At 39.3% G+C, this 20,530-nt stretch overlaps 1 protein-coding gene across 5 annotated transcripts in view; it reads right to left on the bottom strand.

The window, feature by feature from the left end:
- Window positions 1-20,530, bottom strand: part of LOC126334665 (T-cell activation inhibitor, mitochondrial-like) — a 304,598-nt gene that overhangs the window by 240,544 nt on the left and 43,524 nt on the right. For 3 of the 5 annotated variants that reach the window (XM_049997127.1, XM_049997128.1, XM_049997126.1), the window contains one exon: window positions 4,836-4,968. In XM_049997127.1, coding sequence (XP_049853084.1) covers window positions 4,836-4,968 — 133 coding nt within the window. Of the gene's footprint in view, window positions 1-4,835; window positions 4,969-5,084; window positions 5,440-18,658; window positions 18,924-20,530 lie in introns of those variants that run through there. The other 2 variants (XM_049997130.1, XM_049997129.1) reach the window with 2 other exon arrangements.

Genomic DNA, 20,530 nt, shown 5'->3' with positions numbered 1-20,530 from the left:
AAGAGTGGAATTAAATTCCAGGTCATCAAAGGATATCAATGATAACATTCACTGATGACATCACTATACTCACTGAAAATGAAAAAGAATTACAGGACCTGTTGAATGGAATAAACTTTCTAATGGATACAGAATATGGATTGAAAATAAATCAAGGAAAAACAAAAACAATGAGAACAGTGAGAAGCCTAACATCAGGATTGGGGATCATGAGGTAACTGAAGTTAAGAATTATGCTACCTACCAAAATAACCTCTGATGGTCAGAGCAAGGACAGACTAGCACTGGCAAAAAGGGTGTTCGTGGTCAAGAGAAGTCTATTAGTATCAAACATAGACCTTAAACTGATGATGAAATTTCTGAGAATGTATGTTTGGAGCACAGCATTGTGTAGTAGTGAAACACAGACTGTGGATAAACTGGAAAAGAAGATACTGAAAGCATTTGAGATGTGGTACTTGTGAGTTAATGAGCATTTTGCTCTCATTTAAATATATGGCCAAAAGGGTCAGCCTTCAGGAATTGTGAAAGAACATCTTCATTATGAAACGGGGAAATCGTTATTGTGCTGAATGAGGCCTAAGCGCTGTAGTGTGCGAGTGAGACAGATGAGAGCCTAAGTCATAGGGAAAGCCGGTAGAAGACGTTTGTGGCCAAGGAGATGTAGCAGTGTTAAATAAGGCAGACCTAAGATTGGCCATAAAGGGAAACACTTATGGAAACTATTTAATTCTGTAGTAATGCAGGGAATGAAGCCACAGTAATTTTAATCTCCCACCCTCCATAAATTTTCATGGTGATCCAAATAAAACTTGAATATTGATCAGATATATAATAGTTTAGGATTTACTGTCAAAGTAAAATTAACAAGTTTTGTAACAAAGAACTGAATGATAAAATCTGAACACTTTGGTCAATCTTAGACTTCGACATTCCATATAGAAGCACATCATTAAAATGATAAACATTGTAAACATCAACTCTGTAGCTTTATTTGTTTAAAAGATATAGTAAATTTAAATTATCAGTATTTTCGGTTAATAGCACCAGATCATCATTTCCTCCACACAAAACACATTGAACTATGACAGCATGACACCTTATTGAAACATTATGTAATAGAATATTTGTTGTAAAGTTTAGTACTTAATAGTTACTTTGTTCTTTATTTATTTATCCGAAAGCACATTGGTGCAAGGCTACTGGCTGTGACATTCAAAGTTAAGAAGGAAATTGTATTGGTTCTATGTAAATGAATTTAACAATGGAAAATATTGTTACTTTATTTAGAAGGCGAAAGTGGTCAACCTTTGATTATTTAAATATGTTAAAATGTAAAATAATGTAGAATAAGCTGTAGGCAATCAAATGAACGTCTTCAGGAAAGGGAACTGCCCCAGTCATTTGAGCAAGGATATTCGGCATACAGGAAACGCACCCAGGGACAAGCAGAGGAACAGTACTGGGCCAGGCACAAAAGCAGACAGTTTGGCTGGAGACACCATGGGGTACAGTTTGGATGCAGATGTGAAAGTGGGCAATTGGTTTTTAGGCAGCTAGGAAGTGAAACGACTTAGGAAATTTCGTGTTGTTTGGTATCATGGGACTTAGACTCTGAGCGGTGAGCAGCAGCGTGCCTGGTGTGAACTCTCAACTTTTCGCACAGTTAATGAGGTGGAGTACCGAACTTGTAATTCGCGATGAGACTGTCAATGATTGAACTGTGTCAAATGGATATGCGCTAGAGGGTAACAGTAATTCTGAATACGGACACTTTCACTATTAGTTTGCTTTCAGAATAAACATTATTCTAACCAAATCACAACTGTGGGGCCTACATCATTTATGGGTCATCAATTTAGTTCCCGATGTTATCATCACTGTTATTATATGTTATGTTAACTTTGTATTTTGCAAACTTGCCATCAGCCAGACAATTTAACGAAATGGTCGCAGGTGTCTAATTTAGGGCATGTAGTGCGACACGTGCGGTTCAACCCCTAGATGAGTTTGAGCCAAGACATTTTGATGAAGAGGAACCTCATGCAAGCCCGAACATCTTTCGGATGTTAGCTTGCAAGTGGGGGCTCATTCAGGACAGGAACTTGGAAACTGTTAGTTGAGAGGTAAGAATCTTGCAAAGTGTTGGAACAGGATTGGATTTTGTAAAGTGTTAGTTGCAGAATATGAACTCAGGAAAGTTTTAAAATTGGATTTGAAATCTGCAAATTGTTTCCAAAAGTATTACCTGAATTTCAATAGGCAGGACCTCTCGCAAAAGTTAAATGTGAGATTGGTTCAGGACTGAATATAAGGTTTCTTTAATAGTTGTGAAATTCTCACAGTTAATTACATTCTGTTGTGTGCACAGAGTTTCAGCAGTAGTTAGGAATGATAAAAAAGTAACGCCGAAGAGGAGGCAACATCGAAAGCACATGGTTCCAGCCAGCAGCAGCATCTTCAATAGCGATTCATCAGACAGCGGCGGTTGGAGTACCACAGTAGAGGCTACGAGATCTTCAGTGCTGGCTTCAACTGCAACATCGACAGCAATACCGTGGCAGAAGAATCCAGCACGACAAAGCTAAGTGCCTGTGCTCATAGCGAGATTATGTATGATTCTGTAGTTCAATTGCCAATAATAGAAACCGCTAACATTAAGCAGTTGGCCAGATCGTGTGGGTCCGAAAATACTAGCGAGCTGCTTAGCCCAAATTCAGAGCAGGAGAGCGTGATCGGTGGTGAATTTAGTGTTTTGTATGGAGGAAATGATGATCTGGTACTCTTAACCGAAAATACTGATAATTTAAATTTACTATATCTTTATTAAACACAGCTACAGAGTTGATGTTTACAATGTTTGTAATTTTAATGATGTGCTGTTTTATAACTTTGATTATTGTAGTGGAAAAAAGAACAGCAGTTGAAATATTGTTAATTAATGCTAGTCTTGGACTTGGAGAGGATAAGACGTTCATACAGATTTAGGATGATCAGTTAGTTGACAATATACTTCCTAGATAAGGGAAATAACCCACTTGTTCCAAAAATATGATGGAAATAGAACTATTGAAACAGAGAAAGGCAGTTTCTGGAGCTGGCTGTGAGAGTACCTTTGTTTTTGGGATGTTAATGTTCAGGCCAAACCACTATGTATTATTGAAACAATTTACACACAGGTGCTGATCTGTGGGTGTATGATCTAGATAAACACTACCATCTGCATATTGCAGTTCAGTTATCTGGCTGAGACTTGTGAACCTCTTACAATGGAGTATAGGCAGATTGCAAAGTCCTCCATTAAATACATTTATTAAGTTCTATGCCTGTAGTTGCAGACATTTCATAAAAGATCGCTGTAAGGTACATGGTAAACAGTATTGGCACAAGGACACATCTTCATTTGAGCCCATCAGTAATGGGGAACTTATTAGATGTTTCATTCTTGTATAGTATTTGCCCACACTTGTTATCATAGTGGGTTTGAATCAGTCCAACAAAGTGTTCCAGGCAGCCAAAATATGACCTTCCACAAAACTTCTCTTGGCACCATGTCAGAGGCCTTTTCTAGGTCATAGAAACAGAATAGTTACCTCTTTACACTAACTGTTAATGCAGTCACTCAGATGAGTATGTGTTTTTAACCAAACCATTAAATTTTTGACAAAGAAAGTGTTCTCCCCTTGCAGTCCATAATGAAGACACAGGGTATCTCTGGGTGCTCTCATTTTATTGCTGCCGCCTGCATGGCAAGCACACCAGAGAATTATGTGAATCTTTTTGTAGAAACAATGTGGCCACTGACCAACAATTAGGGTGTTCATAACAACAAAAAGTGCACTTGCATTCAAATATATTTACATAAGGATTACAATGCAAAACTTTTCATTGTGTAGTATTTTTTGAAACACACTTCATGTGTGACTGTTTTTATCATCACTTCACTCAAATTGTTTACAAATAAATCACTGTAATCATCAAAATCATTGTCATTCTTGTTTTCACTTAGACAGTCTTATAACAGTGCTACAATCTCTTCCTGACGAAGAACTGTATGTGAAGAACTAGTCATTTTGCACCTACTAAATTAAAAGTAATAATTACAACATTTCTCGCAACACAACTGCTACAGTTCAAAACCAAGTCAACACAGGTTTGCCTAGATGGCAGTACTACGCGCTATGCAGCACTGATGCCTACTGCTGTCAAATTCAAGAATGGAGCATGTGAGATCTACAAAAAATTGGGTCAGATGGGGCCCAATATAGGAGTGGAAAACAAATTTTACAATTTAGAGTTCCACTCACTGCTGAAGCAGAAAGGATTAATTTGAAATATTAATGAACCCTGAGCAGTGCACCCCTATCAAAATTACTCTCTCAGGTGATTGTTTATTATTTTTCTCAAATTCCATGCAAAATAGTACTTAATGTTGCATATCATGAATACAACTCTCAAAATAACTCAATGTACTAACCCAAAAATATCAAGTGTGTAAGTCTTTACCAGGTCTAGTTCATATTCACTCAGTATTTACACTTTTGGGTGAGAATTCAAATTTTAAGCAACATTTGGCTTCTGTTGAAAACAATATATTTTCAATGTACAAAGTTATGAGAATTATGGAATCTTGAAATTATAATGACTGGTCTTTTAAACAAGTTCCTTACTGTGAACTTCAAAGTGTATTCTCTCTCTCTCTCTCTCTCTCTCTCTCTCTCTCTCTCTCTCTCTCTCTCTCTCTCTTTATTTTTTTTTTTTTTTTTACTCTGTTACGAACATCATTGGCAAAGTGAGAGTAACTTAAAAGTAAAGATCTAAAACTAAGATCATACCTTTTACAGTGTTGTCATAACTAGGATTCTGAGACCTCAGATAAAAAGTAAGTGTTGCTGGCCTTGTTGGTCGCTTTTGCTGCAGCAGTTCGAGGTATGAATTAAGTTGTTTGAGAGAATTTTCATTCACAGTCTGAAATAAAGGTTGAAATAAACTGGGAGTGAATCAATGTGAAACTTTAAAACAATATAAATGAAACTAAGAAAATACTCAAACTATTCTTCAAAGTAATGCAATAAAGGTCTCACCATTTACTATTTTTCAGTGAAGACCACAAAAAAACTATACATTAGCTGAATTTTCCATCAGTGCGTGACAGAATATGATGACAATATTAAACAGGAAACACTTCTTAATGTCCTGCAAATTTATATTTATTCAGTCATGAACCAGATCTCGGCTTCTTACATCACTATCATGTGGCAAATGACTGTCACAAAAACAGATAAAATAGCATGTGATTTACACAGATATCGTGTACACAAGATAGAAAATTGATGACATGTACAGTGCTTACATAGGATTTTTTTGGCAAACACAAATAGCTGCATTTAACTAAAACAGGAAAAGTAACACTTTTGTGTGAGGATACATTTAATAGCAGATGAAAAACAAAGTTGAATTTACAATTGTAATCTAATATTTGTACAACTAAAAGTTAATTTAACAGGGAGAGAGGGGGGGATAAAGAAAATAAAGAAATCATGTTTCCTCAGTTTGTACTGAGCTGATATTTTGTGTCATATGATTCTTGATTTCCAGCAGGATTGTCGTCCTGGTTTTCTAAAAAGAATGTAAAAATTCACAATCTACATCACGTGGTTGTTATTCCATTATAAAATGGTTACAAAGGTTGAATCTTTCTTTCTTAATTTCCAGTTTCTCTCACATTCAGATAACCTAACTGCCATGGTTCTGCCTGAGTGACCAACACATACATTTCCACTGTGCTTTCATGTGATTTTATACACACCAGTCCATGCCAAGGGTCGAAATTTGTCTTTACTATGAACAATTTTTTTTTTATATGCTGCCAGTATTACAAAAAGCGAGATTATCTGAAATTTTGCCAACATTTGAAATGATGCACCAGTTTTTATAAGTTTTGACTGTTTCCTTTTGGCTAGTGTACATTTACACATTTTTTCATGGTATGCTATCAATCAGGGCGGAGTCATAGCCATCACTGGAAGTGGTAAGTCTGAGAGTCTGTATTTCTGTTTGAAAGGCAGATAATGGAACAGATATAAGCTGATACACAACAGAATGGAAAGCTGCATGTTTGCAACTGTGTTGGTGCTGGGAAGCTTGCAGGGATTAGCACATCTGTAGCTAATGTTTCTTTGAAAACACTAAATTAGTGTCTCCATGTGCTAATGTCTATATTAAGGTCCAAGAAATTAGGAGGGCATCCCAGCTCCATTGAGAACCAACATTTTCTTAGGCTGGGAGTTTAAATGTTGTAAGAATGTATCCAATTGTCTAGTGGTACCAATCCACGAGCACAGCAAAGCATCCACACATCTGATCCCATATTCAATTTTGCAACTCATTGATTCTTGCTGTACGAAAATTTGCACAAAACTGCCCATTACAATTTGAGATAGTATAGGGCTAAGAGGGGAACTCACAGCTAGGCATCAGACGTGACTAAAACAAGTGTTCTAAAACTGGAAATAGTTCCGTTTTACACATATTTAAGTAGCAATGATTATGTCACATAATCCTACATGATTTGCTTTTGATTTGTGCAAAACTCCATCAATATGTTTATATATTCATGAGTTGGTATATTTGTAAATGAACAACTGATGTCAAATGATAAGAGTTTAGAATTGGGTGGGATTTGTATATCATTAATTTTACCAATAGAGCTATGGAATTTCTGATGCCAAATTTAGGGAATAAAGTTTTTTTTTACAACATAATCTAGATCTCTCAGAAGTAAGAAACAGAAAAGAATGATATATTGGAGGTACTCAAATGCCATCTTAATGTAATACAGGCATACCCTATAATCCAGGACCCACAAGATTCATATTAGCAAGCTGTTCATTTCTGGTATAATACTTTTAAATATAACTGTGGTTTTGACTTGTTCACTGAAAGCTGCAGGTTGGATCTTTATATAGATGTTGAAAGTCAGAACAGCTGTACTTTCACGATGTAATCACTTTTGTTCAATAAAGTGAAACTATTGATTTGTTGGTTTTGAGAGAGATGACTTTGTTGGAAATTATTTTCTTCTTAAACTTCTTTACTGTACAAATTTCACTGCATGAGAGTGCACCACTACCAGTGGCAGTACTTTTTAAATCGTGGGCTACCAAATGTTTTGCAGAAACACCACCCTTTAACACAAGTCTGGTGTATGACAAAAGGCACATTCCCTAGTGACACCTTTCATATCCCTATAACACTTGCAGGTCTTACTTTCTTTCCTCTCTCTTATCTTTCCTTATCTTCTTGTGCAAGTTCTAAAAGTTAGATTAAACCATTTCACTTAAAATTACAATAATTCTTTTCCATTTTTACTCACATTCACCTAATCATTCATAACTAATCAAATCAGTCAATGTTAAATTGTGTTATTAAGATTCTGAACTATAGGATAAAAGTTAAAGAAAAACTCAGAAAAGTTTGGCTGGTGGATCAGTTACAAAAAATCAGCATGGGTTACCAATACTGGTAGCACAGTAAAAACTGCTCCCAAAAAGTTTAGGGAGCAAGTATGACACCTCAAAAAATGTAAAAATTATACCACATTCATCTCATGGTTAGCTAGAATAAAGGATAGATCAAACCTCTGCCCTCTTGTTTGAATATAAAACACATACAGATAAATATGGCATACTGTAATCTATAAGCCACAAGCTCCACACATTGGAGGGTCCTGCTGCTGGAGCAGAAAGCCATGCTTCTTTGGACAGCTCCATCAAAGATGAGTAAGGAGAGATTCACAAAGCCTAAGTGGCAAGAAGGAGGAACGCCTACTAGTTGGTTTTACTGACCACAACTTACTGTCTGTCACTTCCAGCCATTCTTCTACCTACTGATGCAACAGTGAGATGTACCCCGTAAAGGGGTAGTGCACTGTGACACCCGATTTAGAATACTTACTTCGTTGGCTGACACATATGCTGATTCATTTTCCGAAATTACCTTGTGCCCTGCTACCAGCCAAATGTCACCTCATTTCTCAGCCTTTGAAAGCAGACAAAAGAGTCCTGAACATATTTGTCTGTTGTGTACATTCACTGAATAGACTACATGGCACTTAGACAGATAGAGCACACCAGGAATTTCTCAGCATGGATATGTCTCATCCGCTCCAGTGCCCTCAAGATTGGATACAACTCTGCATCACAGACAGTAAATTCATAAATTCGTGTAGTAAACAAAGCTTGAGTACATGTTCTGGGAAAAGAATTAAGCAGCTAAGAGATTCTCACTGCATAGACTCATTTGTAAATATAACTACACAGTTGTGGTGCTCATTTAAAATTAGATTAGATATTGAATTAAAAACACGCACAGAAGTGCTGCCTCTCCTGTACTGTAAAAAGTCTAAAATTATTTTGGGTCTCTTCAGTAGCCAAGATGGCCGTTGTCCCCAACCGTGAATCAGTGTTTGTATTTGACCTACACCAAGTGCCACAAGATGAGGCTTTGCACAAATCTCAAACAACCTTGCTGCTCACAGACAATTTGTAAAACCTGCTTTCATAGGAGGGCAAGCAACAGTTTAGCAGTGAAGCTGGAACAGCAGAGAACCTGTAAACATGGCACACTATAAGAAGTTGTTGCCAGGTGGCACATGGCAGCTTCCCTGCCTCACCACAGTTGTAAGGTGTGGGCCACCTGTGCCACCCTAATCCCTTCATAGTGGATATGGTAAAGTATCTTGAGATAAGCCTTAACAGTTTTATATCTTGAGATAACTAGATCTCGCTGACCCACAAATTGTGCTTCCAAATCTAGCCAGGATCATCCAAAAGCTTTACAAAACTGGATTAGACATGCCTTGTCAGCTGCCCATGACCACTTTAAAATGTTTAGCACCTTGAGCAACCTTGCTTTTAGGTCCCTTAGGTGTCGTAGCAACAATTATTTTGAATCATATGCGAGGGCCAGAAACCTCATCAAATCTTTGACATTTAAAACTGTGTCCCTCATTTGCAGGTTATTTACATTAAAGTGGCAATGAGAATGGTTAAAATTAACACACACACACACACATACAGACACACACTTATCTGCAGAAAATCTAAAATCAGTACGAGCAGTCCACTCTTCCAATCTTTTGATGGTAAGTCGCAACTGATAGTTTGCTGTAGCAGGATTGTGAAAGGAACAAAAAAAATGCAAAATCATTCGTAAATAAGCAACAATGCATTGGGCTTCTTACTGCAGATGTTATATTATTAATAGCAACTTAGAACAAAATTATACTAAGGGTCCCAAGTTGACGGACACCATTATTCTGCTCAAATCTGTCAGATAGAACTTCACCAAATCAGTACATTTTTTTTAAAATGTGTGATAGGAAGGACAATGTGAGTATAGTTGGCCTTCCTAGGAAATGCATGCCATTGATATAGCTGTCTCAGAGTCTTGTGCCTCCAAGTAGTACCATATGCCTTATCTAAAAAAAATGCCTACCAGGTATCTTTCCTACACAGCTATATAATGTGACACTTCACTTCAATAACTACTAGGGCTTGTTTGGTCCTTCCCTGTTTTGAGGAGATGGATGAAAGTGCCTCCCTCCATGAGTTGAATACAGTCTTGCATGCCATATTGTATTGAAAATGTTACAGAAGAATTTCTTTGAATTTTTTGCTGAATTGTTGTAGCATGTTGTGCTCAGTCTTATCATGACTTGGGAGCAGTATCACAAGTCTCAGACAGTTCTGACTCCAGTACCCTTGGGCAGTTATAGGACTCAAATGTTACTGGACATGATGTCTAACCCATCAATTTCTATGTCCATATGGTTATGACATGGTGCTGGATTAAGACAGGCAGTACAGGTAGTTGTGGTGAAATGCAGTGTCATTGCCTGTGCAATGTCTCTGTGCTTTGTGTATTGTTTGGAGACACTCCTCCTCACCGGCCAGTGTGGCCAAGCAGTTCTTCAGTCTGGAACCGCGCAACCGCTACAGTCATAGGTTCGAATCCTGCCTCGGGCATGGATGTGTGTGTTGTCCTTAGGTTAGTTAGGTTTAAGTAGTTCTAAGTTCTAGGGGACTGATGACCTCAGAAGTTAAGTCCCATAGTGCTCAGAGGCATTTGAACCACTTCTGAACAACACTCCTCCTCCATTACAGCTGCCATTGGTGGCCTACTTTGTCTTTGAGATATCCTTCTGGTGACTTTGCATCCTTGTTCTGAACTGGTAGAATGGCTTAAAGAATTCAGGAATCCCTTTCATTATCTCTTCTTACTCCTTAGTAGTATGGTGCAATTGGTCCTCATCATGCAAAGAACTGAGAGGTTCTCTGCTGTTGATTGGCATTTGAACCTGCACAATGCCACAGTGCTACCTGACACTGACTGTAGAGAAGCATTTTTCACACCGCCACAGCATAGGCAGTATTCCTAGACCATCAAAAAAGCTGGGAATGGCTGCATCAGCAGCTTCGTGGATCACTGTTGTAATGTGATACAGCCATTTCTGGATACTGTCTTAATGTTCAAACACAGCCAATTGACTGTACAGCATCCAATTTGCCTTTCTGAGCAGCTATTTTGGTGGCTTACTTTCCGCATTCTTTGCTCTTCCATATGTATCCATATGGGGATGTGGTGCTAACTGCTGACCACCTCCCACTGATCAGTATCAGCTAGGGCAGGACACCTATGGCAGAAAATGACCCCATAGCAATGCTGAAGTGTGTGCTCTGCTCCATGTTCAGAACACACAATGATTCTGATGAGATATTCAACAGCCTGACCCAGGGACAGGTGGTCATTGATGCCCACTGCGAATTATGTGCATTAACATCTCTTAAAAGGAGCATAGGACAGGAGAACTGTGCAAGGAAATCAATATTAGCCTCAGGAACTATAGCATTTGGAGGTAGATATAAAGAGTAAGTGCAAGCCTATATGGCATATGTACTACTACAGCAACTGCTTGCAAATTGGTGTTGAGAAGAGGTGAGCAGTGGTATTCATCACTGACGAATATATCTACATTACCTTTAGCTCTCTAGCCATTGAAGTCTTCGTTTCTGTGGAGGTTGTAGCCACCATAATACTATATTCTCAGATTCCTTAAAGTTCGTCTCTTGAAGACACAGAAGAGTCTTAACTCCTCCACAAGAAACCATAACCTGCTCAGGTTCTGTTGCAGTATGAGAGCCATTTTATCAGTGACTTTGCCTTCTCTTCTTGCTGCCAATATTGCAGCTGTATGGCAGTTGCAGGTAAAATGAAAGAATTTGTTGGTCCCTCCAACACTCTTAATAAATCATTGCACCCATAGTTGGGTCCTCTTAAGATTCATCAATCAAAACTAGTTTCAGATGGTCTCGTGACATTGGACTTGCCATTTTATATTTTTGACTGTCCAATGGATAATTCTCTTGCAGCAGCAATGTTGGCTGTGATTTGCATTTTGGCATGCTTTCTGCTGTATTTTGTGATGCTCTTGGTTTTGGTGTGGTTGCCTTTTTAGCACCCTATGTATTTTGCATAACTGGTTTCTTGTTGCTGGTGTGGAAGGGGTATGCTTGTTGTGACTCACCGATCTTTCAAAGTGCTGCCGCACAGTTAGCGCATTCTCTACATGCGGCGCTGTCCGCCAGCCATGCAGCAGCAGCAGCACCTAAGCAGCCAGCCAGTCAGTGGCCGCTAGACTCGGACTCAGTTATGACTTGACTGTTAAAGTGACACACGTCTTACTCTGTTTACTTGATCTGTGACTTTCATGTATTGCGTCGCCCTTGAAATATATTTGTTCAACTTGAAGTTATAACAACTGGCCACGAGGTAGTGAATTTTTCTTTTTCATCGTTGACCCATGTGTTTCCATGGCTACTTTAGAGCAACTATTGCAAGGTCTCATAGAACAGCAAACACTTCTCACAAATGCGATTTGTGATTTTGTCGTGGCATCAAATGCAGAGCGTCTCTCGTCATTGTCTCTACCGCCTTTTCCTCCTTACGACGAGACAGCGGAGGACTAGTCTGATTACGAAAAATGTCTTCGACAGCACTTCTTGGTATTTCATGTCACGGACGACCAAACATGTAAGTCTCTGTTCCTTTCATGTATTTCACCTCAAATGTATAGGTTGTTGTCGCAATTGGCTCCTTTGAAAGATCCTGCATCTTTGTCCTTTGCTGAAATGTGCTCACTTCTGTCCGTCTATTTTTTAAAAGCAAATGCATGTGATAGCCTCTCGTGTAGCCTTTTATCATTGTCAAAACCAACTGAATCAATCATATCGCGCTTTGGATGCTGAACTTCATGGCCTCAGTAGAAAGTGTCAATTTGTTACTGACGTTCACAAAGAATCCTACACTGATTCCATGGTACGGAATGCTATTATCTGGTCGGCACCCGACAAAGAAGTTAGGCAACGTGCTCTTCAGTTGGCAAATCCGACTCTAGATGAAGTCCTCTCCATGGCTCAGTCTTTTGAAATTTCTCACACCGCTGGAGTGCAAATAGAGGCATGGGGTGACGTCGGGGAAATACAACCTCTGTGCACTGTTGACGAAGCGTGTGGCGTGTCCCCACCGGCCGACGTGGCCACAGTATGCTCCCAAGCGCAGCCTCGGCCTAACTGTAAACAAACCTCTAAGAAGCTGCAGCAAAACCCATGGCAACTTCCTTCATGTCTGCAGTGTTTTATGAAAGATTCAAGAGAGGATTGTCCACAACATTGGGCCGTGTATCACAAATGCAAAAAAAGGCCATGTGTCATCCGTTTGCAAATCCAACCGCATACATGATGTTCAAGAACATGGCGCTGATTCTGATTCTGTGTTGTCTGTCAATTCTACTTCTTCCCTTTCATGGAAGTTATTTCTCACTGTCCAAATACTTGGTCAAGATGTTCGCATGCAGGTGGATACTGGTTCTGCTGCCACTATCATCAATTCCCAGACGTATCTTCAGTTGGGTTCTCCAATCCTGTCACCTGGCACTAGACAATTATGGACTTACAATAAACAGAAGATTTCTCTCTTGGGACAATTTGATGCTGAGATACCTTACAAATCTGTCGTTCACACTGTTCCCGTATTTGTGGTCGCCCCTAGTAATGTGGAGAATCTTTTTGGTTTCGATGCCTTTCGCATTTTTGGGTACTCCATAGATGACTCTGTCAATATCGTCTCTGATGCTATTCCTTATGCTCAATTGGATTCCTTGTTGACGACATTTTCGTCCCTTTCTTCTCCTGGGTTATGCCGTGCGAACGACTTTGAAGCTCATATCACTCTCAAACCAACTGCTTGGCCTAAGTTTTTTCAGGCTCGGCCCATTCCTGTGGCCCTTCGTGATCAGGTCGAATGGGAGTTGGATGATCTCACTGCTTCACGGGTCTTGCTTCCTGTCACTTCCAGTATGTGGTCCACTCCTGTCTTTGTCGTCGTCGTCTTTGTCGTTGCTAAGCGAAATGGTGATATTCGTCTCTGTGGCGATTTCAAGGCCAATGTAAATTCTCAATGCCTTTTAGACACTTACAACAGTATTTTTCTAAACTTGACCTATCAGAAGCTTATCATCAACTTCCTTTCGACGCTGCTCCCTGGCAGTTTCTGGTCCTTAACACACCTTTCGGGCTCTATCAATACCAACGATTGCCATTCGGGGTTGCCAGCGCCCCTGCTCTCTTTCAGCGATTCTTGGAACAATTATTGCTCTCTGTCCCTGGGTGTATAAACTACATGGACGACAATGTTGTCACTGGTTCCACCATTGAAGAACATCTTCAGAATCTCCGCACACTTTTTCACGTCTTACAGACTGCCGGTCTTAAGTGTAATCTTCAGAAATCAAAATTTTTTTCAGGAGGCGTACCCATGCAAGGACCAGATGACCACCATCCATCAGAGCAATTCTACTCACCTCCTGCTCCTACGGACACTGACACATCGCCCACGTCTCCTGTTATAACAACCGCACTTGCCACAACGGGCAGATTGGTGCATGGGGCCCCAGCAGATTCGACCCCCACGTTTCCTGTCATCACGACCTGTTATCATCGGGGACACTTCTGTCCGTACGGGAAGCCTCCTCCTCGAGACTTTACAGCCAGTCAAACAACACCTATGGACGTTAGCAATCTAGAGGCCACCTCCATCAAGACCTGTGCAAAAACTTCAAAGGGGGGAAAAGTGTTGTGACTTGCCGATCTCTCAAAGTACTGCTGCGCAGTTACGCGCATCCTCTACATGCAGCGCTGTCTGCCAGCCATGCAGCAGCAGCACCACCTAAGCGGCCCGCCAGCCAGCGGCCACTAGACTCGGACTCAGTTATGATTTGACTGTTAAAGTGACACACGTCTTACTCTGTTTACTATATCTGTGACTTTCATGTATTGTGTCGTCCTTGAAATATATTTGTTCAACTTTAAGTTATAACAATGCTGCTGGTCTACATCTGGGTGGATGTGTTGATCTCTGTGACAGGTTTCTTAACCACTGACGTGGATGCTGTGAATGTGGGGAACCACATTGCACTGTATAACCTTTTTGCCACTTTTAATCTTTTGCAACTCCTTTCCTCCTGACATATTTTTCAGCTTTGTACCACAGCAACTGACACAGAGTTTAGAAAAGGAGCAAGTGGGCTGCATTGCTTCATTTACCACAGACTTCCTGCACCCTGTTTGTGAGAATTGTGTGCCCACATCACTGATAACTGAAATAGATATGAGGTCTGGGAGACACGGCCACACTTTCAACTACATGAAACCTGCCTAAACATACTCTGGCAGGTTCAGAGAATCAAAATTTATAAGTTCATCACCGATGTGCTTCAACACGTTGCACAAATAAGACCATTACATCAGTAATTTCTGAGTTCCTATATTCACAACATCATGGCAAGAGAGCACACCTTTGCTTGAGTTAAGAGATTTATATTTCTCTATCACAACAGGGAATTCCCCAAACTGCTTGCAATCAAGCTTCAATTGCAGCTGTTTTCAGGAGTAACATCCCTTTTCAAGTCAACTGACTGATTTTAACAATGTTGTTATACAATCCAGCACTTTGTGAATGTAGAAAGGTGAAATATTTTCAAATGTCTCCCATCCGTTTTAATAACAATAAACAGATTTTGATTCAGACATACCCTGTCACTGACCCCATTTCTCAAAGTCACTGCTGATAGCTCAAGACTAGCCTCATAAGCTGTGTTTGGTGATTGGGTGGTAGAGTCATACAGACAGTTGTTTCTGCTCCAGAATAGGAAATGACTAGTAGCGATACAAGGCACCTCCTGGCACATAACACATGTAGATGTAGATACAATTAGTGGTCCATCCGACCCTCCAGAGGATACTTTTTTCTTTGAAAACAAAGAGCCACCTTGATCCGACAAACAGATAGGGAGTCCATCAAAACAGAGCCCTTCTTGTCTGGGATACCTTACACAACTGAGATGCAGCAGGGTTCCCAGAGGTTGCCCCCCCCCCCCCCCCTTAGTGAATGTTCCATTTCAACAGTTATCTATCTGATTGGCATATAGCAAATCTTGGGGCTGAAGGTCTTTTATAGATGTCATTATCATCCTTGCAATTCAGGCAGTTAAGCCAAGATCCCAGTACCTGTGAAACATAACATTCCATCAACACGCCACACTGTGGGCACTGCAGCTTATCCAGAGTTTACAGGGCTGGTGGCGTTCACCAGCCCCCAACTCAGGAAACACAATTTCAACAAACCTGTACCTAGCCAACGAAATCAAGCTTCCTGAGATACTCACTATTTGGTACATCCCAAGAGGCCATTTGGCTAATCAAATTCATGAACACAGTGAACATTAATCCTCTATGAAGACAGCAATAACTACCAAAATATATTCAATTTATTGGTGAATAAAGCAAATAAAACTAGGAAGGGATGGTCCCAAAGTACAGACTTCAGTTACAGTTTATCTTGAAATTTAATGTTTCAATAACGCAGATTAGAAATAAAAATTACATTTATGTTCTTCAAGTTAACTGAAGAACCATGAACAAATCAGCAGAATCGAGATAGACACTCATTACAAATGGTTACAATAAACTTCTAAAGACTGAAGCAACACAATCACATTATGATAAAATTAGCAGTGTTTGCAAAGCTGCTATTATGTCTACAATCAAAGTCAACATATTGTGGTACTAAATCAAACAGATGTTGGAAGTGTTTGGGAAAAACAGTCTGTGCCACTGCATACAGTACACTGACACAGATTGCTCCACAATATTTATGGTTTTCATACCAAATGACATGTTCAGTGTCTGGAAAACCAAAAATCGGGAAAAAAACAATACCAACTGGTCTGTGGACACTTTAAAAAACATGTATTTTGTCATCACAATGGTTGACTAAGACATTCAGTGTGCCACGAAGAGAATCAACATTCCCATCATCTCACAACACAACTTTTAGCAATGTTTCTCCATTTTTCCATGTAACTGAAAGATAAACTAGACTTTACATCACTGTGTCACACAGAGACTGCTGGAGCCATGTGATTAACAATCAAGGAGATTCTTATGCAAATGATTCTGGGAATTTTTGGGAGAAAATGCACAATTCAAAGTGACTGGTCTGATGAGTGTCCTTATATAAAGCAAAAATAAATTCACTCACATTATTCAACCACTCTACAGATTTGTGTTAAACCTGATTACAAGAAAGCCAATACGGATCTCTAACATCTTGTGCATCTGCTCTACATCTACATCTATGCTCTGCAAAACAGTTGTTAGGGTTTCTTCTTATTCCATTCACATATGTAGTGCAGGAAGAATGATTGAATGCCTCTGTGCATTCAGTAGTTATTCTAACCTCATCCTCATGATCCCTAAGTAGCAATATTTAAGTAGTTGTAGTATATTCCTTGAGTCATCATTTAAAGCCGGTTCTTGACACTGTTAACAGAACTCTCAAGGGATAGTTTACATATACCTTCAAGAGCCTTACAGTTAAGTTTCTTCAGTATCTCTATGACAGTCTCCCATAGATCAGAAAAACCTGCGACCTTCTCTGTATATGTTCATTACCTCATGTTAGACCTATCTGGTACAGGTCCCAAACACTTGAGCAATATTCTATAACCGATCACGTAAGTGATTTATAAGCAATCTCCTTTGTACACTGATTTAACTTCTCCAGTATTCCACCAATAAACCAAAGTCTACCACATGCTTTACCCACAACTGAGCCTGTATCATTATTCCATTTTATATCCCTATAAAGCATCCCAGGTATTTGTACGAGATGGCTGATTCCAACAGCAGCTCTTCAATATTATAGTCATGGGATACTATGGCTTTTTTTTCCATTTTGTGAAGTGCACAACTTTACATTTCTGAACATTCAAAGCAAGTTACCAATTTCTGTACCACTCTGAAAACTTATCAAGATCTGAGTAAATATTTATGCAACTTCGTTCATACAGTGCTTCATTATAGATAACTGCATCACATGCAAAAAGTCTGAGGTTACCATTAATATTGTATGCAAGGTCATTAATATACAACAACAGGGGTGCCAACACAATTCTCTGGGGCACATCTGAAGTTACTTCTACATTTGACAATGACTCTCCATCCAAGATAACATGCTGTGTCCTTCCTCTCAAAAAATCCTCAGTCCAGTCACCTATTTTACTTGATACTCCATGTGATCATACTTTTGACAATAAGTGTAAGTGTTGTATGTAGTCTAGGGTTTTTCAGAAAGCAAGAAATACTGGATCTGACTGCCTTGAAACAATGCTTTCACGATGTCATGTGAGAAAAGTGTGAACTTCGTTTCACATGATCAATGTTTTCAGAATCCATGCTGGTTGGCATTGACATCATCATCCTGTTCAAGATACCTCATTATGTTTGAATTCAGAAGATTCTACAAGAAATCAATGTCAAGGATGCTGAATGGTAGCTTTTTTGGATCACTTCTACTACCGTTCTCATAGACAGGTGTGACCTGTGCTTTTTTCCCATGAACTGGGCACAGCTTTTTGTTTGAGAGATCTATAGTTAAAAGAAGGGCTAATTTGGCCACAAATTCAGTATAGAAGCTGACAGGTATTCCATGAGGCCCTGGAGTTTTGTGCAATGCTGCACAAATCAATTTTATACAAGTCTCATTGTAGACCCATGCAGCCAAACCATAAATATCTCATGCAGTGCTGTGTGAATGAATCTTACACACATCTCTACAGGTCCATTCAGAACGTTCATGATATTGGGGACTTCCAGATGTGTATGAAGGCATCCAGCACTTGAATGGTTTTAGTGTCAGATACTGAGCAGCTGTCAAACACCTAAATGGGGCAGCTAGAAAGACAGGCATAGAACGAATGATTAGGCACTGAATAGACTGCCAACTTTCTCCATGACAATGGAAGCGGATGATCCCCACCAACCTATGGCAGACTTCATCTTGTTCTTAAAGGACTAAATATGGAATTAATAATAACAGAAAGCACCTACCTACAAATATGTGTAAGACTCCAGATATGAACTTTTAATGCACTGCTGGGATGAACACACAATACAATATAAGGTAAGAAATTATAGCAACACAGCCCAAATGAAAAGGAAACTAAAGTAAATGCAACACTTGTAGAAGACTGACTTACCATCAAAGATAAAAAGGAGGTGCTGGCTGAACAAATCTATCATGAGACATAGTGTGTACTTTGAACCAGCTGTTCCACAGACAATACAATATCTGTTCTTTGACAACTTCAGGAGAAGGGCCAAGCCCTCACATGCATGGCCTTTGTCAACCTACCACAACCACAAGCCTTTGATGCTATTGGCATGGAAGCCCTTTATAGTGATTTGGATATAACAGCTTGTCAACCTGTTGCATCTAAGTTGGATCCCACTGCTGATACAGAGCTGATTGGAATTATAAGAATTATTATACACATTAACAAGGTAAAAACTGTTACATAAATTTTTGTAGAACACAGTTCATGGAATAAATAAAGGAGTGTCCATAACAACTCAAAAGATATTTATACAAGCAAGACATAGATTCTAAATTCTCACACTCCATTTACAATCATGCCTTTAATGGAAAAAACTACTACATTTTCAGTCTAAAATCTTGTAGCAAACAGACCATGGCAACACTTTGCCACAGGTTTTGTCAACACGTCAGTCAGCATCTGGTGTAAAGTTATGTGATCCACAGTGATTTGGCCAGATTCTTTTTTTTTCCTCTCTCTCTCTAATCCACAGAGACTTGTCCTGATACTGTGTCCCCCCCCCCCTCTCTTATATAGTTTGATAGGATCGTTTTGGGGTTTGGAGATATTTCGCTGTCTAATCTTTGAAGCCACAGGGCCTCCTGACATACTGAGGTCAGGGCCATGTATTCTGCCTCAGTTGTGAATAAGGGTACGGTTGGCTATTTCTTACTTTGCCAGGATATTACTGGTCCTTGAGATTTAAACAGATATCCAGTTGTTGACTTCCTGTCTCCAGACTATCTGGCCTATCTGTATTGCAGTAACCTATTACAAGCCACTACTCTGCTTCAGAAAACATCTTCATATCCTTGGTACCTTTTAGTTATCTAAAGATCCTTTTCACTACCTTCCAGTGGGGTATGCCCGTATGGTTACAAAAACGGCTGACAATTCCTACTGCATAAGCTAGGTCTGGCCTTGCTCCTAAATGAGCTTACCATTAAACTATGCTTCACGATAGTATATTTCTTCATAGATTCTTGTTATTGTTCTGTTTTTGTACTCATGGAGTGAACATCAGGTTATTGTCCAGTGGTGTAGACATTGGGTTTCACTTTTTCATATTAAACCTGTTGAGATTTGCTCCACATAGTGTGTCTGGTCTATCCACAAATTACCTTCTTTGTGGTTCCCAGTAATTCAGATACCCACACAGTTTGTAGCTTCATGAAGATATTTCAGCTTAAATTTTTTTCTTAAACTATTTTTGAAAACTTTTTTGTCTCATGAAGTGTTGCTAAAAATAAGCAATCATCCACATAAACAACAACTATCAAAATGTGTGAACCTTGATTTTTGCAATAGATACAAGAGTCAGATGTGATCTTTTGAAGTTTAGATTTAACAGTGTACCATCTAATTTCAAGTTCCTGCCTTGCTTTAAAACATATACTGCCTTTTTTATTCCAGCCTTGCTTTAAAAAATATACTACCTTTTTTTAGTCTTTTAATGCCTCTATCTTTCACCATCTTTGTAACAGTGTCTACTTCTGGAACTTCCTTATAAATCTCTTCATATAAATAACCTTTTAAGAAAGCCATGACAAGATCTAGATGATAAGTCAAGATCATGTTTAACATCTATAGCAAATAAATATCTTACAGAGTTATATCTTATAACAGGTGCATATGTTTCATCATAATTCAGGCCTTGCTTCTTAGCACAACCTTCTATTACTTGCTATCCAGCTTGAGATGCTGGAGCTGGTGGTCATGGGTGCATGAAGTGTGTTTGCTAGTGTTTGAGAATGG

The sequence above is a fragment of the Schistocerca gregaria genome, chromosome 2 (assembly GCF_023897955.1).
Source record: "Schistocerca gregaria isolate iqSchGreg1 chromosome 2, iqSchGreg1.2, whole genome shotgun sequence".
NCBI lineage: Eukaryota > Metazoa > Arthropoda > Insecta > Orthoptera > Acrididae > Schistocerca > Schistocerca gregaria.
Note: the sequence above shows the minus strand (reverse complement) of the source record. Positions and strands in the feature narration are given on the sequence as shown.